At 45.1% G+C, this 24423-nt stretch overlaps 1 protein-coding gene and 1 long non-coding RNA gene across 5 annotated transcripts in view; one reads left to right on the top strand and one right to left on the bottom strand.

Moving 5' to 3' along the window:
• VPS8 (VPS8 subunit of CORVET complex) overlaps window positions 1-24423 on the bottom strand; it is a 252389-nt gene that overhangs the window by 64139 nt on the left and 163827 nt on the right. For all 4 annotated transcript variants that reach the window (XM_065556171.1, XM_042853465.2, XM_005308658.4 and 1 more), the window contains exons 37-38: window positions 22907-22949; window positions 10407-10510 (exon numbers count right to left, since the gene is read on the bottom strand). In XM_065556171.1, the coding sequence (XP_065412243.1) occupies window positions 10407-10510; window positions 22907-22949 (147 nt within the window). The remainder of the gene's footprint in view (window positions 1-10406; window positions 10511-22906; window positions 22950-24423) is intronic.
• On the top strand, window positions 13420-24364 carry LOC122174004 (uncharacterized). Its single transcript, XR_006175202.2, has 3 exons — window positions 13420-13595; window positions 20952-21101; window positions 21752-24364. It is a non-coding gene; the product is annotated as an uncharacterized LOC122174004 (long non-coding RNA).

The following is a 24423-nucleotide window of genomic DNA, read 5'->3' as shown; positions in this document are numbered from 1 at the left end:
TCCTGCCCCCACTATGGATACAAGAATTATTTGGGAGCCTCTTACACACTTTCATACTTGAACAAAAAAAAGCTAGGCCTATGTGTCTAGCAAGGAAGAGGGATAACAGTCAAGCTCTTATACAGTATTTTTTCATCCACAAATGTCAATGGAAAACACGCATCATCCCAATATTATAGATGGGGAAACGGAGGCTCAGGGAGATTAAGGGATTTGCTAAAAGTCAAAAGTCACAGAGTTAGTGGCACAGTTGGGAAAAGATCACAGGACTCTTGATTCCCAGCCCAATGCTTTATCCACTGAACCAGTCTGCCTCTGCAGAACCTGAGTTTTTGAGTTTAGACACAAAAGGTTACTTACCTTTTAACTGGTGTTCTTTGAGATGTGTGGTCCTGAAGTGTACTCCACTGTGGGATGCACATGCTCCATAAGCCTGAGAGTGGAGAATTTTTGCAAGCAGTGTCCATTGGTCTGCACCTGTGCCCCTCTTCTCCTTGTGCTTTACACGGAGGGCATAAGGGGCAGGGCAGACTGCCTGCCTGTTCAGTTCCTCCTCTACTGCGAATCTTGGCCAAAATCCAAAGCAGAGGGAAAGGAGGGCAGGTAGTAGAATAAAGATAAGGACCACACATGTTGAAGGAGAAATGGTTACTCACCCTGTGCAGTAACTATGGTTCTTCGAGATGTCCACCCTCCCCCCCTCCCCATGGGTGCTCCACTCTAGATGGGCCTGGACCCCCTGTGCCTTTGATTGGAGATTTCTCATAGCAGTATCAGCCCACGCACGGGTGTTACTGAGTCTGGTACACTGTGCCATTGTTATATAGCATTGCATGGGCAAACTGCCCTCAGTTCCTTCTCTATCATGAAGCCCTATAGCAGAGAGCTCTCAAGCAGAAGGCAAGGAGGATGGGTAGCAGAGCACCAATGGGGGAGGGGGGGGGACACATCTTGAAGAACCATGTGTCCTTTTCCAGGGATGGTATTATTGATGCCAGCGTAACCATACAGAACTTTAGTTTGCAAATAAAAAAGTTGAGTTGTTGTGGGTTGAAAATGGGTCTTCATCCTCTTTACTTTTTGGGAACTAGGAAATATTTTCAATAGAAATCTTTTCCCTGATGTTGAAGAGGTACCCACTCTGTTGCTCCCCACTGAATGAGAGATTTTTCCTCCTGGAGGAGGATCTCTGTGAGAGTGGTCCCTGGAAAGGGACAGGGAAGGGGAAGAGAAACTTAATGTTATAGACCGAATAGATGATATCCAGCCCCCATTTGTCTGTTGTTATGGGGGAAAAAAGAGTGCTAGCTGGCCACCAAAGGAGATCTCGGGATTGGGTGGGGGTGACCTCAACAGTGGTTTTCAACTCCCGAATATCTTGTCAAAAGTATCTTTTGGCTGGGAGGGGAGTTGGGTTGATGTGGAAGGTGCTGGGTATGGTGGCTTTTGCACCCTCTGCTCTGTCTTTTATAAGGTGGTTCCTATGCTGATAGTAAAATGGTTGAGGCATAGGCCTCAGTTTGTATGGTTACTTCAGGCCTAGTGTGTATATACCAAGGGAGCAGAGGGGAGCCCTGGAATCCTTTAATGAGTGCAAAGACTCATGTGTCTTTTCATTGAAAAGATTGATCTTGAAGTGCAAGTACTCTACGGCAGGGGTGGCCAACCTGAGCCTGAGAAGGAGCCAGAATTTACCAGTGTACATTGCCAAAGAGCCTCAGTAATATGTCAGCAGCCCCCCATCAGCCCTGCCGATCAGTGCCTCCCCATCCCTCCCCGCACCTTCTGATCAGCTGTTTTGTAGCGTGCAGGAGGCTGGGGGGCGGGGGGAGCGAAGGCATAGCAGGCTCAAGGGAAGGGGTGGAGTAGGGGCAGAGCCAGGGGTTGAGCAGTGAGCACCTCCCAGCACACTGGAAAGTTGGCGCCTGTAGCTCCAGCTCTGGAGTCAGTGCCTATATAAGGAGCCGCATATTAACTTCTGAAGAGCTGCATGTGGCTCTGGAGCTCTACAGTGTTCTTGACCTCTCTGGGAAACCCCGAAGAGTGTAGCCATGATTCCTGGTGCATCACAATGGCAGTTGCATCGATCTTGATGCGGCATCAGCTGCATCAATTTCAGATTGCAATGAAGTTCTGGCCACCAGCTTGCCTGCAACAGCGAGGGCCTGAAAGTGAGCGCTGTCCTGCTAGGGTAAATTGTCCTTAAAATCCAGGAACTCTAAATAATTCAGAAAATTGTACTTGACCAATTTGATAGTTAGATATTCTAAACTGGAGACTAGCAGACGTAAAGACCTTCTTCCCCAGAAGGTCCAGGCATTTGGCCTGCTTATACGTGGGGTGCTCCTGAGTGTTGCCGTCTAGATCTTTTGTGGCAGCCTGAACAACAAGGGGTGAGTAAATAGAAACTCCACTTCCTTAGCCAGGACAAAGCATTGCTTCTCTGCCCTCTTGGAGGTAGTTGTGCATGTTGCCAGTGTGTGCCATATGGTTCTTGATAGTTCCAGTATGGCTTCATTCTCTAGGAGTGCTCCCCAGCTAGATCCTGTGGGTTGCAAGATGCTCAACAGCTTACATTGCGAGTCCTGGACCTTCTCTAAGGAGCTCTATCAATATCAGTGCTTAATTTGTAATTAAAGAGGTGCCGGGCTCAAGCAATTAGGTGCCAGGCCCAAGCAAATTTTTTACTTTCATAACTGATGTGGCAAGCCCAGAGGTCCCAGGGCTATGAACTGCCAAGACTAGAGGTGCAGGGGCTCATCCCTGGCAAGCCCAAGCACAAATTAAGCACTGACCTCCACCCTTTGTAGCAACTACTGGAACCACTTGTGATCATTCAGAAGGGAATGAGAAATTGGAGTGACTGATTCTTCAGGAGATGAAGATATCCTTGGTATTGGTGGAACCATCTCATAGTCTTTCCCTGCTATAGGATCAGAGGAAGCTGTAGTTGCTCTCTTGAAGAGAAGAGATGTGGTATGTGTGATGTTATTGATATAATCTGGGACCATATAGAACATGGTTGCAACCAAAGTCCTGTAGTGGCACCAAATCTTGTATAAAGGGGGTCAAATGAGGTGTCTAAGACAAGGTTATGATTTACTTGTTATAATTATGCTGTCTATATGTGTGTATCAATTTTGTAATAGAAGTTATAAATATTGGCTCTAAACTGTCCGTATTTCAAACTTATGCTATGCTTCTGGGAGACATCCCAGACAAGCTGGTGTTAGCTCTGCCTAGCCTGCTTGATGGCCCATTAAGGACCATCAGCTATTCAACTGACCCATTCAGAGAAGGCAGATATGCCTTGCAACTCAGCAAAATATGCAGGGACTGGCCCATGTGACTCAACTCCATTTTGCTGTAATTTTCCACAGTAAGGACAAAGGTGTTCTTACACCTGGAAAGGACTATAAAAGGCTGATGCCTCTTCTCCATCTTGTCTTCAATCCTGCTTCTTACCTCTGGAGGGACTTTGCTACAAACTGAAGCTCTGAACAAAGGACGGAGGACCCATCCCAGCTGGGGATGGACTCCAGAGACTTGATTTTGAACCTGCAGTTTATTTCATCACTGCTACAAGCCTGAACCAAGAACTTTGCCATTACTGTATATAATTGATTCCATTTAACCAATTCTAGCTCTCATCTATATCGTTTTCCTTTTATGAATAAATCTTTAGATTTTAGATTCTAAAGGACTGGCAACAGCGTAATTTGTGGGTAAGATCTGATTTGTATATTGACCTGGGTCTGGGGCTTGGTCCTATGGGATCAGGAGAACCGTTCTTCTTTTATTGAGGTATTAGTTTTCATAACCATTTGTCCCCATAACGAGTGGCACTGGTGGTGATACTGGGAAAGTGGAGTGTCTAAGGGAATTGCTTGTGTGACATGTGGTTAGCCAGTGGGGTGAGACCAAAGTCTTCACTGTCTGGCTGGTTTGGTTTGCCTTAGAGGTGGAAAAACCCCAGCCTTGGGGTGCCCTGTTTTAAGCGATTTGTCCTGAATTGGCACTCTCAGTTGGGTCCCGCCAGAACCAGCATCGTTACAGTATGACTCCCTGTTAGATTGCACAGACCTTGGGTATTGTGCATATGGTCCCTGGGCCCCAACAGAGCCAGTGGGAAGGGTTGAAGGTGGGTTGTGGAGGTTGCCAAGGCCTGGGGTACCCTGGTCATGAGGGTGGTGTCCTGGTTTGGATAAGGCAGGCTGGTTCCAGGAAGCACTTGGTCTTCTGTCAGGTTTTATCTCCCTTGGTGGAGGTGATGATGGTTTCTCCAGCATATCTGATTCCCCCAACAAGAAGGTCCAATGCAGCTTGATCAGCGGTGCCCTTATGGGACCTACCGCTAGTTTTGAGGGCCCTGATAAGCCATCCCTTCAAGCCACCAACTTTAATATCGGCCTTTTATCTATTGAGATGTGTTTCTTAGTAGTTGTCATGGCCACCAAGCAAGTGTCTGAGCTGACAGACTTTCATACAGGAACCTTACTGCATGTTCCACAAAGACAAGGTGGTGCTCGGGACACCAGAATCCTTTTTTCCTAAGGTAAATCCCTCCTTCCACACTTCCGAAGAGGTGGTGCGCTTCCTTCGTTCAGTCCAAAACCACAACATCCAACTGATAAGTTGTGTCAAAAAGCATCAAGAAACTATTTCAAGCATACAGAATTCACAAGAAGACTGGGCTTCTTATTAGTGTCCTTTCACCTGGGATGCCAGGAACTCAGATTCCAAAGCCCCCCATCACTAGGTGGATTAGACTATGTATCGTAGAGGTCTACAAACCATCAGAGGCTCCTATCCCAGAATCTGTTGTCCCTTTGTTGGGGGGGGACATTTGTGAGGATGGAGAGAGACAGAAGCGGCTCTGTCTGAAGGCCGAACTGTATTCTCTCCTGAGGGCACTTAGAGGAGAATGGAGAGACTGTTTGTATTTTGCTGCATTGTTAGCCACCACCTTTGCAGCTTTTCTCCAAAAATGAAGATGCCTGTAAACTTGGCCACGCATAGGACCTGCTTAGAGTGAATATCCACCTTCAGGGTCAGAGTCATAGATGGCACCTGGCCACTTAGCTGGAAGCTATGGCTCAGGCTGAGAAAATCATTTTATCCATTGAGGCATCATTTAGGGAGACTTTCTGAAAGCAGAGCCAAAGTCAGGTTGAACTCTGTACTCAATGGCTTTGAGATCTTCCAGATGGGAGAGAGATGCTCCTGCAAAGCAGGTGGCTGCCAGGGACACTTGGAGGGTGGCAGAGGAGGCTTCAAAGCTTTTTGGGGGAGTGGTTTCCATCCTTCTATCTGTGGATTCCTTAGGACAGAACTCTCCTGCTGCCCCCAAGGGAATAGCCATATCCCTGGTAAGGGATAAAAACATAGAACTGGAAGGGACCTCGAGAGATCATCTAGTCCTGGCACTCAAGGCAGAACTAAGTATTATCTAGACCATCCCTGACAGGTGTTTGTCCAACCAGCTCTTAAAAATCTCCAATGATGGAGATTCCACAACCTCCTTAGGCAATTTATTCCAGTGCTTAACCACTCTGACAGTTAGGAAGTTTTTCCTAACGTCCAACCTAAACCTCCCTTGCTGCAATTTAAGCCCATTGCTTCTTGTCCTATCCTCAGAGGTTAAGAACAACAATTTTTCTCCCTCCTCATTATAACAAACTTTTATGTACTTGAAAACCGTTACGTCCCCTCTCAGTCTTCTCTTCTCCAGATTAAACAAACCCAATTTTCAAAAAAACAGGAGTACTTGTGGCACCTTAGAGACTAACAAATTTATTAGAGCATAAGCTTTCGTGGGCTACAGCCCACTTCTTCGGATGCACCACTTATGCTCTAATAAATTTGTTAGTCTCTAAGGTGCCACAAGTACTCCTGTTCTTTTTGCGGATACAGACTAACATGGCTGCTACTCTGAAACCAATAATTTCAATCTTCCCTCATAGGTCATGTTTTCTAGACCTTTAATCATTTTTGTTGCTCTTCTCTGGACTGTCTCCTATTTGTCCACATCTTTCCTGAAATGTGACACAATACTCCAGTTGAGGCCTAATCAGTGCAGAACGGAATGGAAGAATTACTCTAAGTGTCTTGCTTACAATACTCCTGTTAATACATCCCAGAATGATGTTTGCCTTTTTTTTTTTTTTTTTTTTTGCAACAGTGTTACACTGTTGACTCATATTTAGCTTGTGATCCACTATGACCTCCAGATCTCTTTCTGCAGTACTCCTTCCTAGGCAGTCATTTCCCATTTTGTATCTGTGCAATTGATTGTTCCTTCCTAAATGGAGTACTTTGCATTTGTCCTTATTGAATTTCATCCTATTTACTTCAGACCACTTCTGCAGTTGTTCAGATTATTTTGAATTTTAATCCTATCCTCCAAAGCACTTGCAACCCTCCCAGCTTGCTATCGTCCACAAACTTTCTAAGTCTACTCTCTATTATGCCATTATCTAAATCATTGATAAAGATATTGAACAGAACCGGACCCAGAACCGATCCTTGCAGGACCTCACTCATTATGCCCTTCCAGAATGAGTGTGAAACTCTGATGATTACTCTCTGGGAACGATTTTCCAACCAGTTATGCACCCACCTTATAGTAGCTCCATCTAGGTTGTATTTCCCTAGTTTGTTCATGAGAAGGTCATGCGAGACAGTATCAAAGGCCTTACTAAAGTCAAGATATACCACATCTACAGCTGCCCCCCATCCACAAGGCTTGTTACCCTGTCAAAGAAAGCTATCAGGTTGGTTTGACATGATTTGTTCTTGACAAATCCATGCTGACTGTTATTTATCATCTTATTTTCTTCTAGATGTTTGCAAATTGATTGCTTAATTATTTGCTCCGTTATCTTTCCGGGTGCAGAAGTTAAGCTGACTGGTTTGTAATTCCCCGGGTTGTCCTTATTTCCCTTTTTATAGATGGGCACTGTATTTGCCCTTTTCCAGTCTTCTGGAATGTTTCCGGTCTTCCATGACTTTTCAAAGATAATTGCTAATGGTTCGGATATCTCCTCAGTCAGCTCCTTGAGTATTCTAGGATGCATTTCATCAGGCCCTGGAGATTTGAAGACATCTAACTTATCTAAGTAATTTTTGACTTGTTCTTTCCCTATTTTAGGCTCTAATCCTACCTCATTTTCACTGGCATTCACTATGTTAGACGTCCAATCGCCACCCACCTTCTTGGTGAAAAACCGAAACAAAGAAGTCATTAAGCACCTCTGCCATTTCCACATTTTGTTATCGTCTTTCCCCCCCCACAGAGCCCACTCTGTCCTTGGTCTTCCTCTTGCTTCTAATGTATTTGTAGAATATTTTTTTTGTTTCCTTTATGTCCCTTGCTAGTTTGATCTCATTTAGTGCCTTGGCTTTTCTAATTTTATCCCTACATACTTGTGTTATTTGTTTATACTCATCCTCTGTAATTTGACCGAGTTTCTACTTTTTTGTAGGACTCTTTTTTGAGTGTTTAGATCATTGAAGATCTCCTGGTTAAGCCAGGGTGGTCTCTTGCCATACTTTCTATCTTTCCTACACAGTGGCAGAGTTTGCTCTTGTGCCCTTCATAATGTCTCTTTGAAAAACTGCCAACTGTTTTCACTCGTTTTTCCCCTTAGACTTGCTTCCCATGGGTTTTTACCTACCAACTCCCTGAGTTTGCTAAAGTCTGCTTTCTTGAAATCCTTTGTCTTTATTGTGCTGTTCTCCCTCCTACCAATTCCTTAGAATCATGAACTCTACCATTTCATGATCACTTTCACCCAAGTTGCCTTCCACTTTCAAATTCTCAACCTTATTTGTCAAAATCAAATCTAGAGCAGCCTCCCCCCAGTAGCTTTCTCCACCTTCTGAAATAAAAAACTGTCTCCAATACATTCCAAGAACTTGTTGGATAATCTGTGCCCTGCTGTGTTATTTTCCCAACAGATGTCTGGGTAGTTGAAGTCCCCCATCACCACTAAGTCCTATGCTTTGGATGATTTTGTTAGTTGTTTAAAAAAAGCCTCATTCGCCTCTTCTTCCTGGTTTGGTGGTATGTAGTAGACCCCTACCATGACATCACCTTTGTTTTTTACCCCTTGTATCCTTACCCAGAGACTTTCAACAAGTCTCTCTCTTATTTCTAGCTCAACCTCAGTCCAAGTGTACATATTTTTTAATATATAAGGCAACACCTCCTCCCTGTAGCAGCAGTTTCTGAGCAATAGAGCCCTTTGGTTCTTGAATATTATAGAGCCAGAGGTCACTCAATATATTTGCCCCTTTTTAGGCTTGTTCCATTCACCCCTAATCACTTCCTCAGAGGAGGAGCAAAGGGGTATTGCTGCCTAAGGAGGGAAAAACATTTACTGAGGCTTCATCTCAGGTTTCAGAGCCAGACAGCTCACCTTCCTCAGTGGAGGAGGAGGAATAGGGGTCTGAGGACTTGTATCTCTTGTATATTTTGATACTTTTTCTTTCCCCTTTTAGCCTTTTTGAGTTTTTAACTTGTTCTGTGCACTTTAGGCTCTGTTGCAGCTTTGGTGAACTTTCTTATGACTAGCCTTGCTTCGGATCTGGAGTCGTCTCGACAAGTCTCTCTCAGAATGCTCTCCATTGGGTCCCATTCAAGGGGAAGGGGGGAAACTCATTGTCAGAGCCCTCCTGGTTGGCTTGGGAGGAAAGGGGGCTGATGAGAAGCCCTGCCTCTTTTCCCAGGGTGCACGGGACCCACTTAAGACTTGGAGGGGGACGACTTGTGGCCACACGCAAGCCTGTTCTGCAGGGGTCTCAAGGACTTTCCCCCTGAGTTGAGTGGTCGGGGTCCTCCACCCTTTCGGAGCCTCTCCCTGCTGGAGTTCTCAGTCCATGTTTCCCCCGTTGGAGTCACAGTAGCTCTGGCAGGTTGTGGGCTCCACCTGCTTGTCAGACTCATAGCGGAAGGCTCAGGAAGGGTTAAAACCCCGAAGGGTTAACCAACCCAGAGAGGAGGAGCAATGCTGAGGAGGGAGAACCCAGCTCCCTGTGCCCAAAAAACTGGGCAGAAAAGTTGAAATAGGAAGAGGAAGGGCAGGAGAAAAAAGCCTCCACTCACTTGAAGCCTGGGCCATGGGGCATGCCCCGAGCCCAGCACTAACGGAGAAAAGTTCAACAAGTAACTTCAGGGACAGCTGGATACCACTAAGGCTAGAAATGCTGCAGCAAAACTGGAGCACAAGTTCCAACTACCTTCACTGGCAGCAAGAAGGAACTGAGGGTGGGGGAGCACACAGCCCCCTTTATGGCGCGATATGTCGGCGCCACACCAGGGGTCGCAGCGGTGCTCCCCCACTACGGATGCTGCTAAGGGAAAAACTTCCGGCACCGGTTCACGTGGCGAGCACGCACACCTACTGTGGAATACACAGGAGCAATCACTCGAAGAAGAACTGGGCAAAAAAGTTAAAATAGGAAGAGGAAGGGCAGGAGAAAAAAGCCTCCACTGTCTGGCAGCAAGCAGAAGTGGTCAGACTACGTGGCGCCAAAACACTGATCCACCGCTGTGAACTGCAGAGAGAGGAGAGCAGCCCACATATTCAGAACTGTGGGAGATATTGGGATGGAGAAAGATAGGAAGTGCTGTAGTGACACATACATTCTAGATTCCCGGTTTAGAAGCCAAATCATCACTTAAACATTATTTGTTGATTATCACAGCAAGACTTTTAAAGCACAGACCTCTTAATTCCTGTGTTATAAGGGGGGCTTCTTAGATGCTTCACCTCCCTCTACATATCAGGCCTTACCATTACTCCAATAGTTACCCTGAAGTATGCTCTACAGCAAAGATGACTATTTGTCAGGACCTAGCCTTTTCTACTTTCTCAAAGGGTGTGTTCTCATCAGAATATTATATCCCGTTTCACCACAGACACACTCTTACGTACATGGAAAATCATCAGACTCCAGGGATATGGCTCTGAAGATCTCATGAACACCACTCTCTGATCACAGAACCACCAGAGCAACAGCCCCGCTTCCTTGTAGGAGGTAAGCCAAAGGCCTTTTGAGTTCCAGTTTCTGGCTAACTCGCCGTACACACAATGGCCCAGCTTTGCAGAACCATGCTTCCACCTACATTTAAGTTGAGATTTGTGCATATAGGTCCCACAAAGCATGCCCAAATTCTGACTTGTAGGTGTGCACTGGGCATTGAGCATGGACAAATCAGGCACATGCAAAAGTAGGTGCATAGATGCGAAGCAAATCTGTATAATTATAGGAATCTACCAAACCATAGGTGTGCAGGTCCAATTGAACAAAAGACTAACTTAATGGATACTGAAAATGGAACTCTTCCTTCCATATTTGCATAGTACTACAAGCCCTAGTAACAGTGCCTTTTATCCCCTTACCTCTCGCTGCTGCTGGTTTAAACTATGTGAATTCCTCTGGCAAAGTGCAATTGTTTTCACCAAGGTATCTTCAATATCCTTTAATAAGTGGAGTTCTGTTGATTCTAGGTTAATGAAAAACAAAGAGATTACACCATGGTTCAGATAATTTACCGTGCCATTACTGCTAAATCATTCCAAAAAATAAAACCATGCTGCTCACCTAATAATCTCTTCCCTGTATCACAAAACTGTTATGAAGACAGGCTCTGACCTTTTTTTGTGGATTCAGCTCTATAGCAGAATAAACTGTGCTTTGCAAAATGCTTTATTCAACCATATTAGTAACATCTGAGTTTTGGCTTAGATATACCTTGACACTGATTAAAAACATCACATTTTTATTTGCTGCTATTGAGTCCTGGAGCTCATGAACAGAGAGCATAGTAGGAACCACACTAGGTTTCCTGCCAATGTAGCAGAGTTGTTTCCTTTGGGTTATTTGCCTAGTTTTCGGTAATGGTAAAAAATGATACAAAGTGCTGCGAGGCTGTAATATTTATTTGCTGCAGAAGCAACAGGTACATTTCTTTATTTCATTACTGCATGTTTCCTGACGAAGAGCATGCCCACAGTGAAGTAAACACAGTAGTGGGTTTCAAAAAACAGGAACTGCTACATCAGACCACGGATGGATTCAGTCTAGTTGTGTCCTACTTCCAAGAGTAGCCAATACCAATTATTTCAGAAAAAAAAAGTTATAAACCTCACCCTGGAAAATCATCACATAACTTGTTCAAAAGGGAAGAGAAAGTTACTCACCTTGCAGTAACTGAGGTTCTTCAAGATGTGCGTCCCTGTGGGAGCTCCACTCCAGGTGACAGTGCATCCCGGTGCCGTTGATCGGAGATCTCTGGTAGCAGTGCATGGTCGAGACACACGCTCAGCTGCTGTCTCACAGCGTCGTTAGGGTCTGCCTGAGCTGCGCATTCCACACACCCCTCAGTTTCTTCTCAACCGTAGAGTTGTCTGATAAGTACTCCAAAGTAGAGGGGAGGAGGGTGGGTAGTGGAGCACCCACAGGGACACACATCTCGAAGAACCTCAGTTACTGCAAGGTGAGTGTCATAACTATAAAGGGAAGGGTAACAGCCCTCCTGTGTACAATACTATAAAATCCCTCCTGGCCAGAGACACCAAAATCCTTTTACCTGTAAAGGGTTAAGAAGCTCAGGTAACCTGGCTGACACCTGACCCAAAGGACCAATAAGGGGACAAGATACTTTCAAATCTTGGTGGGGGGAAGGCTTTTGTTTGTGCTCTTTGTCTTGGGGGTTGTTCGCTCTTGGGACTAAGAGGGACCAGACATCAATCCATGCTCTCCAAATCTTTCTGAACAAGTCTCTCATATTTTAAACTTGTAAGTAACAGCCAGGCAAGGCGTATTAGTTTTATCTTTGTTTTCTCAACTTGTAAATGTTCTTTTTGCTAGAGGGTTTACCTCTGTTTGCTGTAACTTTGAACCTAAGGCTAGAGGGGGTTCCTCTGGGCTCTTTGAATCTGATTACCCTGTAAAGTTATTTTCCATCCTGATTTTACAGAGATGATTTTTACCTTTCTTTCTTTAATTAAAAGCCTTCTTTTTAAGAACCTGATTGATTTTTCCTTGTTTTAAGATCCAAGGGTTTGGATCGGTGTCCACCAGTAAATTGGTGGAGAAGTCTCTCAAGGTTACCCAAGGAAGGGTTATAGTACTTGGGAGGGAGATATTCTGGGGGGGGGGGGGGGGGGGGGGGAGACAGAGTTTCCCAAATAACTCATAAATCATTTGGGTGGTGGCAGCAAAAGCAGATCTAAGCTGGTAGTTAAGCTTAGAGGTTTTCATGCAGGTCCCCACATCTGTACCCTAGAGTTCAGAGTTGGGAAGGAACCTTGATAGTGAGTAACTTTCTCTTCTTCTTCTTTGAGTGCTGTCCCTGTAGGTGCTCCACTCCAGGTGAACGTGAAGCAGTACCCACTATGGTTGGTGGGATTTTGGAGTTGCGTGAGGAATAACGGTAGACAGTACTATATGGCCAACTATGGCGTCTGCCGTGGTATCCCGTGTGATAGCATAATGTTTGGCAAATGTGTGGTCAGATATCCATATGGCCGCCTTGCATATGTGTGTAATAGGTACGTTGTGGAGGAAGGCAACAGATATTGACATTGCTCTAGTAGAATGAGTTCTAACACTCTCTGGTGGTTGAACATTCTGGATCTGATAGCAGGATCTGATGCAGTCCAAGATCCACTTGGAGAGGCTTTGCTTAGAGATAGCATCACCCTTTGATCTCTCAGTAGTAGAAACAAATAGCCTAGGGGATTTACGAAATGGTTTAGTTCTGTCAAGATAGAATGCAAGAGCCCGTCGGACATTGAGGGTATGTAATGCAGCTTCCTGTGGAGTCGTATGAGGATTGGGATGGAATATAGGTAAGTGTATTGGCTGGTTAAGGTGGAAGGTAGACACCACCTTGGGGAGGAAGTTGGGGTGGGTTCGCATAGTAACCTTGTCTTTAGAGAAAATGGTGTAGGGAGGGTAGGCCATCAGGGTACTTATTTTACCAACCCTTCTTGATGACGTTATGGCAACCAAGAAAGCCACTTTCATGGACATGTGGAGCAGGGATGAGGTGGCTGGGGTTCGAAAGGGGGTTTCATAAGAGCGTGGAGAACTAGGTTGAGACTTCAGGAGGCTACTGGTGAACGAATCTCAGGGTAGAGATTTTGCAGGCCTGTGAGGAAGTGTTTCTTGGTGGGGTGGGCAAAAAGTGAATAGCCGTCCAGAGTGTCATGGAAGGTGGTAAGGGCCGCGAGGTGTACTCTGATAGAACTGCGCGAAAGCCCATCCTGTTTCAGTTAGAAAAGATAGTCTAAGGAATCAGGGAAGGTTGCAGTCTGGGTGCATCAGGCATCTGTGGAAGCACCAGATGGAGAAGCGTTTCCACTTTTGCAGGTAAGTCTTACAAGTGGAGTCCCTTCTACTGTGCAGGAGGATGTGTTGGACCTGTTCCGAGCAGGCTAATTCGTGGGATTGAAATCATGAAGGAACCACAGCGCCAGATGGAGTTTGCAGAGCTGCGGATGAAGAAGCCGACCGCAATTCTGGGAGAGGAGATCTGGTCTGTCGGGGAGAGTCTGGGGAGGACAGATGGACATGCATAGCAGGTAAGGATACCATATCTGCCTGGGCCAAGCGGGGGCAATAAGTATGACCTGAGCCTTGTCCTCTGTGATCTTGCGTAGAACCCTGTGTATCAGTGGAATCGGTGGAAAAGCATACATGAGGGAGTTGTTCCAAGGAATGAGGAACGCATCCCCTAGAGATGCGTTTCCAAGTCCCACTCTGGAGCAAAATAGATAGTATTTGCGGTTTTGAGGAGTGGCAAACAGGTCTATCGACAGAGTGCCCCAGTGGGAGAAGAGCTGTCGGAGTATCATGGGATGTAATTCCCATTAGTGTTCCTCGGAGAAGTGTCTGCTGAGTGTGTCGGCGGTAGTGTTGTGATACCCCGGCAGGTAGGAAATGGTGATTTTTATGTGATGTTATATGCACCAATTCCATAACTGGATGGCTTCTGTGCATAGGGAGTGAGATTGTGCTCCTCCCTACCTGACGGCTCTGAATTCTAGAAGATTGATGTGCAGATGCATCTCTGATAGGGACCAGCGGCCCTGTGCCTTGTGCTCGCCTAGATGTGCTCCCCAACCTATCTGGGAAGCGTCCGTGGTCAACAGGAGTACTGGGGAGTGTGGATGGAAGGGAACACCCATGCACAGGTTCTCTGGTTTTGTCCACCAATGTAGGGAGGCCAATACGTTCGGTGGCGGAGTCAGTGTTATGCAGAAACCGTGTCTGCTGGGTTTGTGGTTGGAGCTGAGCCAACCCTGAAGGCATCTCCTGTGCAGCCTGGTGTATTTGGCCAGGAAGGTGGTGGCTGCTATGTGACCAAGAAGCTGAAGGCAGGTCCATACCTGTATTCTGGGGCGAACAGCGATCATGCATATGAGATGCACAATAGTGAGGAATCGCAGGAAGTGTCTGTGTGCTGGATGAATGGATATATGGAAATAGGGGTCTTGTAGGTCGAGGGCTGTGAACCAGTCCCCTTGTTCCAGCGCGGGTATTATTGTGCCCAATGTGGCCATCTTGAATTTTTGTACACGTACAAAGTTGTTCAGTTGGTGTAGGTCTAATATAGGTCTCCAATCCCACCCTTCTTTTGGGTTAGAAAGTAGTAGGAGTAGAATCCTTTTCCTGATGTTGCGTCAGTACATTTTCGACTGCACCTAAGTGGAGAAAATGAGCCATCTCCACGCAGAGAAGGTGCTTGTGAGAGGGGTCCCTGAAGAGGGACGGGGAAAGGGAAAGGGTGGGCAGGGAAGATAGGAAAGGGATGGAGTAACCTGACTGAACTATTTCCAGGACCCAGCGGTCCTGCGTGATCTGTTGCCAGACATGGTGGAAAGCCTGGAGGCGGTAGCCGAATGGGCAAATAGGCGGTGGAATTAAGGGGTGGTCAAGCAGACCCCCGACCAGCACTTCAAAATTGTTGTTTGTTACCCGATGGATGGGAAGTAGTTGGTTGCGCCTGGTTTTGCCTGTGCCTAGGAGATTTGTTGAGGTTTCTCCCAGTGTCATACTGTCTAGACTGGGGTCGGCGATATTGTTGTGTGCTGGGCCTCTGATAAGGTTGATACAGTGGTGTCCTGGGAATGAATAGGTATATACTCAATGTGCGCAAAGTGGCTCTAGAGTCTTTCATAGTGTGAAGGACTTTATCTTTTTTTTGGAAAAGAGTTTATCGTTGTCAAAGGAGGGATCCTCCACTTAGGTCTGCATATCTTTGGGGATACTGGATGCCAAGAGCCAGGAAAACCGGCGCATCACCACTGCAGTAGTAGTGGTTTGGGCTGCTGATCAGCCACGTCCATGGGTGCTTGTAGTGCCGCCCTAGACACCAATTGACCTTCAACGAGGACTGACTTGAAGTCTGCTCTCCTGTCCTCCGGTATATAGGAAGCAAAATCAAAGAGCTTGTTGTAATTGTCAGTCATAGCTTGCAAGGAGAGCGGAATAATTTGCAATTCTAAATTGTAGTGTAGAAGAGGTATAAACCTTGGGGCCCAGGAGGTCAAGGAATGTGAGGTCCTCGTCCTGTGGAGTGGGCTGGTAAGATGGGCTCCACCTAAACCAAAGTGGATCCAGACTGCTGGCACTTAACATTAAAAAGGTTGCAGAGCAGTTTTTAAACTAAGAGATGGGGGAAAGCCGATTGCTGCAGTGGAGCACGTGGACCGGACAGAGACTTCTCTTAGAGGAGAGTGTATTGATGGAGATTCTCTAGGTTCTAGTCAGGAGGAGAGGATGGAAGAGGATAAAGTATGGGCCAGATCAGACCAGAAACATTCACATAAAAAAGAATCTGACATAACAGAAAAGGGCAAACAGTGACAAATTTTTAAAGTGCTTGTACACAAATGCTAGAAGTCTAAATAATAAGATGGGTGAACTAGAGTACTTCATGTTAAAGGAGGATATTGATATAATAGGCATCACAGAAACCTGGTGGAGTGGGGACAATCAATGGGACACAATCATTCCGGGGTACAAAATATATCGGAAGGACAGAACAGGTTGGGGGGGGGGGGGGAGGGAGAAGGGGGGAGTGGCACTATGTGTGCAAGAAAATGTAGAATCAAATGAAGTAAAAATCTTAAATGAAACCACATTCCATAGAATCTCTATGGATCGTAATTTCATGATCTAATAAGAATAGAACAGTAGGGATCTATTACTGACCACCTGACCAGGACAGTGATAGTGACGATGAAACGCTAAGGGGGATTAGAGAGGCTATCAAAATAAAGAGCTCGATAATAGTGGGGGATTTCAATTATCCCCATATTGACTGGGTACATGTCACCTCAGGATGAAATGCAGAGACAAAATTTCTCTATACTTTAAATGACTGCTTCTTGGAGCAGCTGGTACAGGAACCCACAAGGGGAGAGGTAATTCTCGATTTAGTCCTGAGTGGAGCGCAGGATCTGGTCCAAGAGGTAACTATATATAACAGGAGGGCTTGGAAATAGTGATAATATAACAACATTTAACATTTCTGTGGTGGGAAGCACACCTCAACAGCCCAACACTGTGGCATTTAATTTCAGAAAGGGGAACTATGCAAAAATGAGGTTAGTTCAACAGAAATTAAAAGTGACTAGAGTGAAATCCCTGACTAGAGTGAAATCCCTGCAAGCTGCATGGACACTTTTCATAGACACGACAGAGGCCCAACTTAAATGTATGCCCCAAATTAAAAAACACAGTAAAAGAACTAAAAAAGAGCCACTATGGCTTAACGACCATGTAAAAGAAGCAGTGAGAGATAAAAAGACATCTTTTAAAAAGTGGAAGTCAAATCCTAGTGAGGTAAATAGAAAGGAGCATAAACACTGCCAAATTAAGTGTAAATATGTAATAAGAAATGCCAAAAAGGAGTTTGAAGAACAGCTAGTCAAAAACTCAAAAGGTAATAAAATGTTTTTTAAGTACATCAGAAGCAGGAAGCCTGCTAAACAACCAGTGGGGCCCTGGACAATCGAGATACAAAAGGAGCACTTAAAGATGATAAAGTCATTGCAGAGAAACTAAATGAATTCTTTGCTTCAGTCTTCATGGCTGAGGATGTTAGGGAGATTCCCAAACCTGAGCTGTCCTTTGTAGGTGACAGATCTGAGGAAGTGTCACAGATTGAAGTGTCACTAGAGGAGTTTTGGAATTAATTGATAAACTTAACAGTAACAAGTCACCGGGATCAGATGGCATTCACCCAAGAGTTCCAAAAGAACTAAAATGTGAAATTGCAGAACTATTAACTATGGTTTGTAACCTGTCCTTTAAATCAGCTTCTGTACCCAATGACTAGAGGATAGCTAATGTAATGCTAATATTTAAAAAGGGCTCTAGAGGTGATCCCGGCAATTACAGACCGGTAAGTCTAACCTCAGTACTAGGCAAATTAGTTGAAACAATAGTAAGGAATAAAATTGTTAGACACATAGAAGAACGTAACTTGTTGGGCAAAAGTCAACATGGTTTCTGTAAAGGGAAATCGTGTTTTACTAATCTATTAGAGTTCTTTGAAGGGGTCAACAAACATGTGGACAAGGGGGATCCAGTGGACATATTTATCTCGTTAGACTGACCTAACACTTGGTAAAGCACCCCCATCCTTTCATGTATTTATACCTGCTCCTGTATTTTTTACTTCATACATCTGATGAAGTGGGTTCTAGCCCATGAAAGCTTATGCCCAAATAAATGTGTTAGTCTCTAAGGTGCCACAAGGACTCTTTTTTATAGTGTACTTAGATTTCCAGAAAGCCTTTGACAAGATCCCACACCGAAGACTCTTACATAAATTAAGTTGTCATGGGATAAGAGGGAAGAGCCTTTCATGGATTGAGAACTGGTTAAAAGACAGGGAACAAAGGGTAGGAATAAATGGTAAATTTTCAGAATGGAAGGGGTAAACAGTGGTGTTCCCCAAGGGTCAGCCCTAGGGCTAATCCTATTCAATTTATTTATAAATGATCTGGAGAAAGGGGTAAACAGTGAGGTGGCAAAGTTTGCAGATGATACTAAACTGCTCAAGATAGTTAAGACCAAAGCAGACTGTGAAGAACTTCAAAAAGATCTCACGAAACTAAGTGATTGGGCAACAAAATGGCAAATGAAATTTAATGTGGATAAATGCAAAGTAATGCACATTGGAAAAAATAACCCCAACTATACATACAATATGATGGGGGCTAATTTAGCTACAACTAATCAGGAAAGATCTTGGAGTCATCGTGGATAGCTCTCTGAAGACGTCCAGGCAGTGTGCAGCGGCAGTCAAAAAAGCAAACAGGATGTTAGGAATCATTAAAAAAGGGATAGAGAATAAGATGGAGAATATCTTATTGCCCTTCTATAAATCCATGTACACCCACATCTTGAATACTGCGTACAGATGTGGTCTCCTCATCTCAAAAGAGATATACTGGCATTAGAAAAAGTTCAGAAAAGGGCAACTAAAATGATTAGGAGTTTGGAATGGGTCCCATATGAAGAGAGATTAAAGAGGCTAGGACTTTTCAGCTCAGAAAAGAGGAGACTAAGGGGGGATATGATAGAGGTATATAAAATCATGAGTGATGTGGAGAAAGTGAATAAGGAAAAGTTATTTACTTGTTCCCATAATATAAGAACTAGGGGCCACCGAATGAAATTAATGGGCAGCAGCTTTAAAACAAACAAAAAAGTTCTTCACACAGCGCATAGTCAACCTGTGGAACTTCTTGCCTGAGGAGGTTGTGAAGGGTAGGAAAAGAGAACTAGATAAATTCATGGAGGTTAAGTCCATTAATGGCTATTAGTCAAGATGGGTGAGGAATGGTGTCCCTAGCCTCTATTTGTCAGATGGTGGAGATAGATGGCAGGAGAGAGATCACTTGATCATTACCTGTTAGGTTCACTCCCTCTGGGGCACCTGGCATTGGCCACTGTTGGTAAACAGGATACTGGGCTGGATGGACCTTTGGTCTTGACCAGTATGGCCATTCTTATGCTTTGTTCTCTGTGTCGTTGCATCCACCACAAGAGAATTGGGTTGTGGGTGGGAAAAGAAATCGACGGCCCTCTCAGGCATGTCATATTTATGTTCAGCTTTCTTGCATGTTTGTGGAATGGAGACCGGGGTCTGCCGGAAAGTATCTAGGAGAGCTTCATTTATGGGTAGTGCAATCTTGGAGGGTGCAGAGGGTTGGAGGATTTTGAGGCGTCTATGTTGGGTCTCCTGGACTTCCTCCAAAGGGATTCATAGATTCATAAATTCTACGACTGGAAGGGACCTCGAGAGGTCATCGAGTCCAGTCCCCTGCCCGCATGGCAGGACCAAATACTGTCTAGACCATCCCTGATAGACATTTATCTAACCTACTCTTAAATATCTCCAGAGATGGAGATTCCACAACCTCCCTAGGCAATTTATTCCAGTGTTTAACCACCCTGACAGTTAGGAACTTTTTCCTAACATCCAACCTAGACCTCCCTTGCCACAGTTTAAGCCCATTGCTTCTTGTTCTATCCTTAGAGGCTAAGGTGAACAAGTTTTCTCCCTCCTCCTCATGACACCCTTTTAGATACCTGAAAAGTGCTATCATGTCCCCTCTCAGTCTTCTCTTTTCCAAACTAAACAAACTCAATTCTTTCAGCCTTCCTTCATAGGTCATGTTCTCAAGACCTTTAATCATTCTTGTTGCTCTTCTCTGGACCCTTTCCAATTTCTCCACATCTTTCTGGACACAATACTCCAGCTGAGGCCTAACCAGAGCAGAGTAGAGCGGAAGAATGACTTCTCATGTATTGGTCACAACACACCTGTTAATACATCCCAGAATCATGTTTGCTTTTTTTGCAACAGCATCACACTGTTGACTCATATTTAGCTTGTGGTCCATTATAACCCCTAGATCCCTTTCTGCCGTACTCCTTCCTAGACAGTCTCTTCCCATTCTGTATGTGTGAAACTGACTTTTTCTTCCTAAGTGGAGCACTTTGCATTTGTCTTTGTTAAACTTCATCCTGTTTAACTCAGACCATTTCTCCAATTTGTCCAGATCATTTTGAATTATGACCCTGTCCTCCAAAGCAGTTGCAATCCCTCCCAGTTTGGTATCATCCGCAAACTTAATAAGCGTGCTTTCTATGCCAATATCTAAGTCATTAAATAAAGATATTGAACAGAGCCAGTCCCAAAACAGACCCTGCGGCACCCCACTCGTTATGCCTTTCCAGCAGGATTGGGAACCATTAATAACAACTCTCTGAGTACGGTTATCCAGACATACGGATGTCCTGGCTGAGTGCCATTCTCTTGAAAAGTTCCTGGAATTGCTTAAAGTCCTCCATGTTTTGTGGAGGTGGAGGCATGAGGGCGTCTTCTGAGGCTGATGGCGAGGCAGAAGCCGGTAAATCCGGGAAGGGTTCATAGCCCACCTCTTCAGGAGGGGGTTCAGGAGCTCTAGATGTTGATGGAGCTGGAGATATAGGCGAGCTTGTGGTCCGGTAGAAGAGGCGCAAGGAGGAGCCGACCACAGGTACCACTGAGGCCAGGGCACCGGGTAGGAAAAGTTGGGTCCCGGCCACTGGGGGACAAAGTAGGGAAACTGAGGCTGATTCTTATGATGCGCCATGTCTTGGGGTATGTATGGCTCTGGTGGAGGGGGAGACGCAGGCAGGGAGAACTCTGCCTGCTGCTGTGTGCCGTTCTCATGATCAGTGAAAGTAGCCAGGTCAGGTGGTGAGAGCTGCTGTTCAAACAGTGAGTGCTCCGTGTGGAGGAGAGGAGAGTCAGGCTCAGGGGCCACAGAGATATCCTGCTGATGCAGGAATTGTTGCTGCACCCTAGGCTGGTATGCTGCAGAGCATGAAGAGTGAGCAGCAGCCCAGTGATTTTAGTTTCACTTTTGCAGGAGCTGTGAGACGTTTGTGAGTGCCCCGCAGGGGGTCTGAATCTGCTCGGGAGTGGCAGGCAGGGTCGGTGCGGGGATGAAAAGCGTTGCCAGCACTGGGCCCATTGTCGGTGCCGGAGAGACCAGTGCCGAGGAGAGCTTCCTGCTGTGGTAAGTCACATCGCTGCTTTTGAGCCCCGTGTGAGTTGCTTCTGAAGTGCAGGGGCAGTCAGAGTTGCCTGCTCTCGGTGCTGACAGCGTCAAGGGTAAAGAGCCTGCAGGAGATCCTTTACCCTTTTGAGTGTCTCGGAGAGGAGACATTAGGGCTTCCTGCCTCTTCCCATGAGAGGATGAAGCCGTGCTCCCAGTCTGTTCTGACTTGGGAGAGGATGAAGCCGTGCTCCCAGTCTGTTCTGACTTGGCAGGGGAGCCTGAGGGAGAGGGTTTACTGCCCTTTTCCATAGGCAGCTGCAGAGCTTTCTCCACGAGGAGCATTTTTAGCCGCAAGTCGCTGTCACGGCAAGCTCTAGTTTTTAAGTTGGTGCAGTGGAGACACTTTGCAGGGACGTGTGTCTCGCCAAGGCATTTAACGCAGAGTAAGTGCCCGTCAGACCGTGGCATAGACTCCTTGCAGGAGCCACATTTCTTAAAGCCTGGCGACCCCGGCATAATGAAAGTATGAGCGGGCGGGGAAGTCTCAACAAGAGACTAACTTGAGGATTTTTTTTTTTTTTTTAAACTAATGAACTATACTAAAGGAAAGGGAGAACTGGGAAATGGCTAGCTAACAATTTCTATTTTTCTCTACTTATTTCCTACAGTAACCAGGGAAGAGATGAGCACTGCCCCAAGTCCCGTCTTCACCTGAGGACAGTTGAGAAGGAACTGAGAGGAGTGCAGGACACGCGCGCTCAGGCAGACCCTAACGATGCCGCAAGACAGCAGTTGAGCACGTGCGTCCCGACCAGGCACTGCTACTGAAGATCTATCAACGGCGCCAGGACGCACCGTCACCTGGAGTGGAGCACGCACAGGGACAGCACTCGAAGAAGTTGTTTCTTTCTATACCCTGACAAGTTAATGGTTGGCTTATTCCTGAAACAGGAGAGAGGTTATATCATATATTATGTTTGTCCTATCTAATATAAGTACAGATGTTGCCATCCATATACATGTCTGATGGCTTTTTATTCCTAGTAAGCTCTTGGCTTCAACTATATCCTGTGGCAATGAGCTGTACAGGCTAATTCTGCTTGTGTAAAAAGACTAAATTTAAAAGGAAACATAAGTATGAGTAAAATGCTGAATGTATTAGCTAGCTTATGCACCATGCACACTTGCTAAGTGCAAATGCATCAAACTGCTAAGTTGTGACATGATTGTAGTTTCTCATAAAAGTTTTACTTTGATTTCCCCCCTCCCCCCGTCAGCCATATTCTCTCTCTAGAGAAGAACACACTTAGCTCCGCGTGACTGCTTTATAAGGGATCGAGGGACGTTTTGGTAGTCCATAACTCCAGAATATATAATGTAGTCTTTTTTCCCATTGTTTCTTCAACCAAGATGACTCTCAATCTGTAAGATGAAAGGATCACTATGTGGAAGATTTCTCTGTCCCTGGAATCCTGAAATGGGATCAATTACTGCCAGATGTTTCTCATTTTCAAGGACAAACGTAATGAGCTGTCAGATCTTTCTGTTGTGAAATTAGAATCATGAGACAAATTTCTGGCAGGTCACCACAGTGCCAATCATGACCACAAGGGATCACAGAGCAGCAACTGAACTGTAACAATCCATTGAGGCTCTTGTGAGTTAAAAATCTGAGAATCGCTGGATGATGAAAGTTCACTTGAATTGCTATGATAGCTAAGTTAGCATTTTAACTTCTAGCACTTCTATTTCAAAGAACACACATCTCATGGAAAAACTGAAGGTAAAATAATTTTTAATTAAAATCAAAACCAACAGCTTACCTTCAATTTCATATGTAAGCATCAACAACTTGCTTCGTAGTTGCTAAAACAAATCAAAATATATCTTAGACCATTAAAGTCACAGGGTTTATACAAAGGGCACTTTGCTGCCTGAGCACGACTACTGCAGTGCACAGACCCTCCCTCATATGTGGGGAACAACCTGCAAGTTAAACTTTGACTAAGATAATCAAAATCAAGTCTCAATCTGCTACAAAGACAACATTCAAAATGTAAAGCAAATGTAAACCAACGCAGAGATGTCTGCTGAGTCTGCAGACAGCCTGGAACATAGCTCTGACAAAAGCTAACTGCTGTTGTAATAACTAGACCTACCGATTTACCATAATTGTGAATTCAACTGTCAGAAGTGAGTGAGTGAAAGCTCATAAAACGTCACAAGCTGTAACAATAAATGTTGATGGGTAAAGGGGCAAAAGTGAGACAAAAAGACTAGGGTAGTTCGAACAAAAAGGCCTTCTGCATAATTCAGGAACTGTTTTCAGATCATGCCTGGTAAACATGAGACGTGTGGGGCCTGAAATCAATGAACCCAAACTGGTGTGTCAGAATTCGGCCTAACTGGTGAACAAAATAATACGGGGATGGGCTATTCCAGCTATCAATCCCTTTTGGGGTCCTAAAAAGAGTCCACTGGCTAACTGAAAGTTGAGAGCAGGGGAAGGAGTGAGCTCTCTTATCATAGGTGCCACCCCCCTGTCTCTTGGGACCGTGGACCTTCTTCATCCTAATTCTGAAAGATGTCCCGACCAGACTGGGCCACAGAGAGAGACTCAGATGACATCACCACCTCCACCTCTACCTGATCCTGCTAAATCCCAAGCACCACCTGGAAATGTGAGACTCTGCCTTCCCTCCATCCCCCAATCTGTAATTTTCCTTCCCTACACTATTTATTTCTAATCTTACATCTCTCTTCTTTTTCCTTGTCTAGTAAGAGTCTGGCTTAGCCAGCCAATGCTGTATATTTTGCATCCTGTGACCAGAAAAAGGCAGCTAAGTGAAATGCCCTAAACAGTCTAAGTTTGCCAGGTCTCAGAGTGGTTGATCAAATCACATGCTGCGCCTGTATTTCTCCAGCAATGAGGCTGCAAGTGAGAGTTGACACCAGAGACAGACGCTGCATTTGCTAACTTTGCTGTTTTTTTTTTCCTCCCCTTTGGTGTGTTTTGTCTTGTTGTGTCTTCTAGGAAACAGGACTGGACATTAACAAACAACAACAAAACAGCTCCAGCCATCAACTAAGTTTTTCTCTTTTCCCCAAAAAGGACAGTTATTACCAAATAAGAGACTACCAAACAAGGAGTTTTTTCCTCCAAGAGATTCTCTAAAGGGAAAGGGAAGTCGTTAAAATGAAAGCCTCACTTAACTCTTTACATTTAAGATGCTTAAACTGTTTCTCTCTCTTCTGTATCTTTAATAAAAGGTTAAAAAGGACTCAATGTGTTTGCCATGATACTAAGCAGGCTGAGGTCTCTGTAAATCAAACACTGAAC

Source organism: Chrysemys picta, chromosome 9 (genome assembly GCF_011386835.1).
Source record: "Chrysemys picta bellii isolate R12L10 chromosome 9, ASM1138683v2, whole genome shotgun sequence".
NCBI classification, from domain to species: Eukaryota; Metazoa; Chordata; order Testudines; family Emydidae; genus Chrysemys; species Chrysemys picta.
The sequence above is the reverse complement of the archived record's forward strand: the minus strand, read 5'-3'. Positions and strand labels throughout refer to the sequence as shown.